The sequence below is a fragment of the Colossoma macropomum genome, unplaced genomic scaffold (assembly GCF_904425465.1).
Source record: "Colossoma macropomum unplaced genomic scaffold, Colossoma_macropomum, whole genome shotgun sequence".
Taxonomy (NCBI): domain Eukaryota; kingdom Metazoa; phylum Chordata; class Actinopteri; order Characiformes; family Serrasalmidae; genus Colossoma; species Colossoma macropomum.
In genome coordinates, this window is record NW_023495319.1 from 239113 (window position 1) to 247239 (window position 8127).

At 38.7% G+C, this 8127-nt stretch overlaps 1 protein-coding gene across 2 annotated transcripts; it reads left to right on the top strand.

Annotated features, from left to right (window-relative positions):
* Positions 1–974: 974 nt before the first annotated feature.
* Positions 975–7100, top strand: LOC118801760 (golgin subfamily A member 6-like protein 22). Of its 2 annotated transcripts, none has more exons than XM_036562122.1 (4): positions 975–1232; positions 3027–3790; positions 4068–4127; positions 5399–7100. In XM_036562122.1, the coding sequence occupies exons 2-4, from the start codon at positions 3094–3096 to the stop codon at positions 5470–5472; spliced, it is 831 nt and encodes a 276-aa protein (XP_036418015.1). In that variant the 5' UTR covers positions 975–1232; positions 3027–3093; the 3' UTR covers positions 5473–7100. The 2 variants fall into 2 exon arrangements, with proteins under 2 accessions (XP_036418015.1, XP_036418016.1); XM_036562123.1 differs by having other exon boundaries at positions 975–1145.
* The last annotated feature ends 1027 nt before the right edge of the window (positions 7101–8127 follow it).

An 8127-nucleotide genomic window follows, 5' to 3' on the forward strand; every position in this document is an offset into this window, starting at 1 on the left:
GCGTTAATGCTCTATGTTTACCCCCAAAGCTGAGCTATCGTGTTATTACTCATGAAAATGAGAGCAGAACTGCATAACTAACTCAAATATACCAAACCATGTTTGTGAAAGTTTTCACAAATCAGATGACGACCAACGCTGCATGACTTTAATTAATAGTTGGTTAATTATGACAGTGTATGTATTTAAAATTGTGTTCCAAAGTTAAAACCACATTTATTCAGCTTTTTTTGAGCAACAGCTTTTTAATAAGTGACTGACAAATCATTCCAGCCTGTTTTCATCTCCTTACCTGTGTATTACTGTGTCAGTGTTTGGGTAAATGATATATATCCAGTTTTGTATGCCTGCTAATGGAAATAGACCAGTATAAAACAATAAAATATCACAAAATCCGTTTGTGAATATTTTTCCAAATCAAGTCATCTGAACAACGAGGGAATCTGCAGGTTACTGATGATGTTTGTAGGTGGAATTAGACCGTCAGACAGTGTTATTCCTAAGGAGATACAGCCGCATGGACCAATCAAACACAGCGAGATCCATTTGTGATTTTTTCACAAATCGAGCTGCTTAGTCAAACACATTTCATAGATATTGAAGTCATTTGTGTTGAAAATCAAAGACCGCTCATGTTTCACTTACTTCCACTTTCCGTGCTCGCGGTCTGCCCAGGCCACGGACGGGCAACATAGGAACTGTGAGATTTTACACTAATCAGCTGGTCAGTCTGAACCTGGTCTCATTCATCTGAGAGCTCAGCGATTGAAGACATACGCTTTAGAAAATAAAACCCCGATGTGAAATATTGGCGGATTTTGGCGTGGAACATGACGTCACCTGAATTCACAGATCAGGACTGACAAAGCGCAGCAGAGTTTGTGGACGCACTGCATTCCGGAGTTCCAGCCGATAGGAATCCGAATCGCTACCCGCTGGACAACTTTACTGCGGTACGAAAACCGAAAGTGCGTCTGAACGGGGAGCAGTTTCAGGCGTTGTTTCTGCCGCCATCAAACGAAAAGCTCAACTTTTTACAGCGCGGCTACTTTTGTAGTTGTATTCGATGCTTTCAGTGTTTTTCTTCAGCAAGTTTCTCTCCGATCTGCTGGATCAGCCCGTCAAACTGCTGAAGAAGAAGAAAGGTAAATGGAGGATGAATGCACTGCAGTCACAACACGGAGCAACACAGGGGGCTGATTTTGTTCAGAAGTGGGGGGGCAGAGCTGAGGGTGAGTGAGGTAGTTAAACCTGCCATTTTCAGCTTCACCTTTCAAATCTCACACATTACAGAGAATTTCTGGCTGAAAACTGATCTTATGGCATTGTAGTATCGCTGCTGTCGGAAGAAAACCTCGTATCTCCCTTTCTGTCCCTTTTCAGTCTTTGGCATTATTTACTAACACTTCCAGAAATCATCATTGACTTACTAATTACTTGGAAAAAAGTCTGGTTCCATTGACTTACATTAAAAGTAAAGTAGGTTTTTTCTTTCTCCTGTAAAGTTACCATTTTGGAGACACGAGGTTTTCGTCTGACAACAGCGATATATACATAAAATCCGGTGGCCACTGAATGCTGTGCAACGAGGAACATCTTGTGGTCATATGCTGGTACTACATCAGTGGGTTTTTAGAACCATAGTTATCACAAATAACATCACAGCCGTGATGCTACAATAAGTCCCGACCCCCAGTGCTCCACTGCTTTTATACAACCTGCTGCTGGAAAAAACACAGCATAGCCAGCAAAACCAGCATATAATATGTTTTGGATGCAGGTATGCTGGACAACGAGCATCACCATGACGGCCAAACCGGCTAAACCAGCTAAACCAGCACTAGATAATCCAGTTTAGACTCGCAGCAGGGCAGTTGTGCAAAATAAATAATAAAACATTGTATCCACTTTGCTTTGATATTGGCGATTACTGCAGCTACAAAAAGTATTAGCCCTCTATGTTACAGACAGAGCCTTAAACATGCTGCATTATCAGGTTTAGCACTATTTTTTCATGATGGTGTTTAGAAACATTCTGACATCAGATATTCAGCCTCCATGTCTTTATTGTATATGCATGTATGGTTATTATATTAATATATATATATGGTATAAATGTGATGTAATTAAAGCTACATTTCTCCTTTAAACTAAATATCCATAAGAGTTTGTTAATACGTTTTTGTATTTACTAGACAGTTATAAGTTGTGAGGAGAGCGCTTATGCAGCTGAGATTAGGAGTATTTTTTTTTATTAAGAAACATCATCAGTTCTACTGTGCTATATTAATGATTTGTAAACTAATGATAGAACATTCTTCTTCTTCTTCTTCTTATTATTATTATTATTATTGTTATTATTGATAATAATATCAATATTAATCAATTTGTTCTCCCTATAAACAAAATAAATAAAAATAGGGACATAGCTTTGCATCCCTTTAAAAGTTTGCGAGGGTGTGGGAAATCAGGTGAGGTCATGTTAACGACAGTCACAGATCTGAGATTTTCTGACCCTCCATTAGGTGTTTTTTAGTATTCAAAACATCCTGGTCATATCAAAACTGATATGATTAAAGAAGAAACTGTACATAAACAGGGTCCAGAAACGCCGCCGTCTTCTCATTTAAGATGGACTGAGGGGAAGTGGAAAAGTGTCCTGTGGTCTGATGAAGCAAAATTTTTAATTCTTTTTGGAAATCATGAATGGCGCTTTATTAAAGAACACCTAAAGAACCATGTTTTCAAAGTATGTACTCATTGGAGTAGGCTGACCAGGTCAGCAGGTAGCTAACAGGATACTGGGCTAACAGGCTGCTTCAGTAATATTCAAAACAGTCTTCAAATTCAGAGCTCATAAAACTGCAACATACGTAGCTTTACTTTTCTGTGAAACTTCACCTTAATCATGTGCACACTCACTTTAATCTGTACATCTCTGTGTGCATGATTGACCTAATTGTCTGATTCATATATTAAACATTTCTGCATTCTAATATCTATTTTATTCTTACAAACCGGCCTAGGCTAAACTGACCTGTTCAAGAAGACCTATCACAGAGAATCAAATAAAGGGCAGAAAAGGAAGAGACAATGGAGGAGAGAGAAAAAATCTTAGAAGAAAGAGAAAAGCTCCTGAATCAGAAAGAAATTAATTTACAAGAAAGAGAAAAGCACCTGGACGGGGAAAAGGTTTGTTTACTAGAGAGAGAGAAGCATCTGGATGGGAGAGAGGCCCGTTTGGAGCAGAGAGAAAAGTGTTTGGATGGGAGAGAGAATCACCTGGAACAGAGAGGAGAGCGTTTGGATGGGAGAGAGGCCCGTTTGGAACAGAGAGGAGAGCGTTTGGATGGGAGAGAGGCCCGTTTGGAACAGAGAGGAGAGCGTTTGGATGGGAGAGAGGCCCGTTTGGAACAGAGAGAAGAGCACTTGGATGGGAGAGAGACCCGTTTGGAACAGAAAGAAGAGCATTTGGATGGGAGAGAGACCCGTGTGGAACAGAGAGAGGAGCATTTGGATGAAAGAGACATTCACTTAGATGAGAGAGAAAAGCGTCTGACTAGAAGAGAGACTCGTATGGAAGAAAGAGATATTCATGTGGGAGAGAGAGAAGAGCATCTGGAAGGAAAAGAGAGACGAGTACAGCTGAGAAAGCCTCATCATACACATCAGATTGATTGTACTAGACTGAGAGAGAATACAAATGACCGGAAAAGGCGTCTAAAACTGAGGAGCATGCCTGTCGTAGAAGCACAGTCATGGGGAGGATCCCCAGTCATGGGGATGCCTGGTGAGTAAACATACATCTGTTTCAGATGGACGTTCCAGGAAAGGTGAACGGTCGATATTCACTCTCTGAGCTCTGGAGCTGTTTTCAATGAATGATCTTATTCAAACGTAAAATGTGATGATGATCAGCTCAGAAACTTAAAACTGAGTTTCAAACTTTAGATGCTATTCAAGAATTAAAATTTATTACTAAAATAGAACTATTATGAAGTACATTTTATATTTTTCTATGTTACTGCGATACTGTAATTTTGCTGATTCTGACATTTTTTCCTCAGAACACAAATGTCTTCCTTTTAAAATTAAAAGAAGAGAAAGCCTTGATAGACCCCCAAACTGTAAGTCATTATTCTATCAGATTGAGAGTCAATGTTCATTATTCAGTTGCCTTGATTTAACCTTGTTACAATTACAGGGGAATTCCAGCGACTTTCCTAAAGTTCTGCATAATTAAATGTTTAGGATGTAAACAAAATCATTCACATTGGTTTGTTGTGAAGTGGTGCATTATAGAGAAACCTCTCTGACTCTGAATCTCTGACCCTACAAACCTTGGGCTAACACTCATCAACCATGAGCTTCTCTAAGCAGCTGACTGCTTAGTCAAGTGATGCCTACAAAGCAGGAGAAGACTATAAAAAGATATCAAATGACTTCCAGTGTACACTTTCCACTGTCTGAAATATCATTAAGAGGGACTGCGGAATTCAAGGTTAGATCTAGAGGACCTAGAAAACTCTCAGATAGAACTGCTCATATGCCAAAAAAGGCAAAGCAAAACTCCCATATGACAGCCAAGAACCTGCAGGAAGGTTTAGCCAACACAGTCGTGGTGCATCGTTCTATTGTGCAGAGTTTTTACACAAACATGAATGATCAGAAGGGAACTGTATCTTCAGCTTCATCACAAAAATTGTATGAAAAACAACATCTAGATAAGCCAGAAGCCATTTTCGAAACAAGTGCTGTGGACTGATGAATTAAAAGTGGAACACTTTGGCTAAAATCACCAAAAGTGTGATTAGAGAAAAAGGAGCAGCATTTGATGAAAGGAACACCGTGCTAACTGTTAAGCATGGGGTTGGATCTACTATGCCGAACTACTTGAAGAATGCAAGCTGAAGCTTTTGGTGTGTTGTTTGGTGTGTTCCTCACAGTTAACTTTCTGGGTTTTTTTCAGACTTTATGTTTTTCATGTTTTTTTGGATCATGTCTCTTTGAGTATTAACTTCACACGCACAGGCTCAAAAAAAAGGTCCAGGTCTCAAATAAAAAAACAACATTATACTGAAGACAATGTGATGACAGTTGTAGATAATTCACTCACACCTGCAAAAGACGTGTCCTTCACCTCTTTCAGTCATCAGATTCATCAGCTGGGTGAAGGAGTCCAAAACACAGCCCATGTTACAAAATGTACCTGGGCATGTTGCATGCAATTACACATTTCTACCAGAGAGGTCTCCAAATCCCCAAAACTTACATAGTGTAGCTTTAATTAGTCTCATACTGTATTGTCTGAGATGAATGTATAGAACTGCACGGAAACTGTAGAACTGTACTGCTTGATGAAGGTCCATGCAGTAACTAACTTTTTCTTTGCCTGCAGTGGGAGAAGAAAGAAGCGCACCGAATCCAGAGGAACCTGAGATTATGGATGATCCGTTTCCTCTGATGTTCTGAAACTTCGACTGACCTGGAATCACCCTGCAAACATTCAACAAAACTGAAATATACTCCCCTCCATAACCTCAGTCTGCAGGACTGCACGCATCACTAAGGAAGAGGATACTAGTGTTTGCTAACACGAGGTCTTACACACTGAGGCTGTGTTCTGCAGTCAGCTGTAATTTTACCGATTCTGTAGATGCAGCTGTCTTCCAGATGTCTTCCAGGCCTGAGAGTTACAGATTACTCCCAAATAATGACTCAAATCGCTGCTATTTTTCTGTTCTGTTTAGCTGGTATGAATTTGAACCAGCTTATTTTTGTCTTCCTTCAAAACTCCCAGAGTGTTTGGATGATCATTATATCTATTATATCTCATGTGATCACAGTCAGTGCATCATATTACAGACACCTCCTGAAAACTGTCTGTAAATGACCAAAGGAGGGCGCTATAGCTACGTCATCTCCAGCCTTTTTCAGCCTTCGTCAGTTACTACACAATTCACAGAACCAAAGTAAATTCAGCTTAGTGGAAATGTTTTTGTAACATAAACCTGGATTTAATTTCAGACAGACAACCAGACCTGATTGTTGTTTGTTTGTTGATAAGTGTGAACTATTTTCTTATCAATAATAATTAAAAAAAACAACGTAAAGCCTTAGGGACAGGAACAGTGAAAGAAATGGAACCTTTTTGAAAATGGTTCTATATAGCACTAAAAGGGCGTCAATCTTGTAACAATAGAAGAACTCCTTTTGGTGCTATAGAACCACATACAACACATTGTCCATCAATCTGAAGGTTGATTTCACCATGCAAAGATCCATTTAAGCATGAAATGGTTTTATACAGAACTCATGGTTCTAAATGGAACCGTTGCCTTTTTTGAAGAACGCTGTGCAGCTGAACAGTGATCTTTCACTTTTCAGTAGCTCTGGTTCTGTTTTTCCATTCCTTTCACTTATTCCATTGATATTTCGGACATTCCTCACATTAAGTGATTTAAGCACCCAAATCGAACCAACCAGCTATGAGATCAAGCATGACATTATAAACATTTAGGAAAAGATACAAGCAATAATATGTACAGTGATGTGAAGAGAATTAATAATTGTAGATGTGCAGTTGTCTGTTGTTTGATCTGCACAGTTTTGTATGAGCCTTTTCATTATTTTATATATTAGGTCAGGTTGTGGAATGAGGGGTCTTTATTTCATTTATCTAGTCAATATATACTGAAGGGCTATTCGCTCATCTAATTTTTACATACTCAGTCCCCAGGCTTTGGGCTACCTTGGGCCTTGTGAATTGAGGCCCCCCGAGGCTCCTGGCAGTCAGAGAATTATGTCAGAGAATTATGTCAGAGAATTTGTATGTTATCTGTGCTTAGACTCTGTAATGGAACCACTAAAGGATAGAAGGTAGAAGAGCATGAGAGAACACAATTAAATGCAATGGAATGCAAACTAGATTTAAAACAACTTACTAATACTTAATACCCGAATACATCTGCTGAGCTGGTTGCTGCACTTCCGTAGATCATGTCTGCTATGATTTTGGAACTTTTTAACCTAGAATATTATATTCAAATAAGCATTCCCTAGCTCTGTGATCTCTTCAGGATCATAAATATAAATATAGATTGTAAGTTAGGGCTGCTACACTGCTTAATTTTTTAACATACAAGTTATGGTTTAACATATGAACTATGTCTGATCTTGTAGGAGAAAGAAAAACTAATGTAAGTTAGTTAAATTTGGTCATTTTAGATTGTTCATATTGGACCATTCATTATAAAATAAAGAACAAAATAAAAAAAGAGCAGCTGGCCTCTTCTTTCAAAACAGAACTGGAAAAAAATGCAATATCTTTTTAACATAATATGTCTTTTTCTTTCTTCATTCTGAGCTCCAGCTTTCTTAAAGTATCCATAAATTAATAATTTCAGCTGTTAGAATAATGTACATTACTGTTCAAAAGCCAATGTAGTTGGTGTTTCTAGTAAAGTGGACAGTGAGTGGTAGTACAAAGTGGTATATCACCAGGGATACCATAGCTACAGCCTAGCACCCACCTGGGATAGCATAGCAACATGTATGAAAACTGCTACATCTGCAATGTAAATGAAAGCAATAAACTCTTAAGATCTGCCTGTTCATTCAACCAGCACCAGATTCATACGTCACTCTGAATGTGATACGCTAGGCTGATGTTAGCTTATTTCCACTCCACCTTAAATACTGCAGCAGTTACAGGCATCTGAATGTAACTGCTGCATCATTTACATCATTTGTACAAGACAAATGGTCACAGTGTGCAGACCGAGGCTGCCATACTTGAGGTGGGGGACGTTGGTTTAACCCCTAAATTACTACAGATACACACTAGGATGTAACTAGTTATAGTTTGTTTCTGTATAGTCCATTTTGTCTTTATATGCATGAATTTATACATAAGCTTACAGCAAATTACCCAAATCGTTACCAGCCCACCAGGAATTTTCCCAACTTTCCTGATTACCCACTCCGGCATTGCATATTAATATATACTAAAGTTTATTAAGAATTATTTGATCAAAAATCAAATGTATCCCCCAATCGTCCCATGTTTGGTGTCGGAACTTTTCGCATTTAGTTTTAGTACAGGAGACAAAATTGGACACAAATATG

What these genes read in the sequence shown, in the direction of transcription:
- LOC118801760 (XM_036562122.1), top strand. Translation starts at nt 3,094, where the DNA reads ATGGAGGAGAGAGAAAAAATCTTAGAAGAAAGAGAAAAGCTCCTGAAT. An exon ending in CCCAGTCATGGGGATGCCTG is followed by an intron (nt 3,791 to 4,067) that starts GTGAGTAAACAT and finishes TTTTTTCCTCAG; the next exon opens with AACACAAATGTCTTCCTTTT. An exon ending in CCTTGATAGACCCCCAAACT is followed by an intron (nt 4,128 to 5,398) that starts GTAAGTCATTAT and finishes CTTTGCCTGCAG; the next exon opens with TGGGAGAAGAAAGAAGCGCA.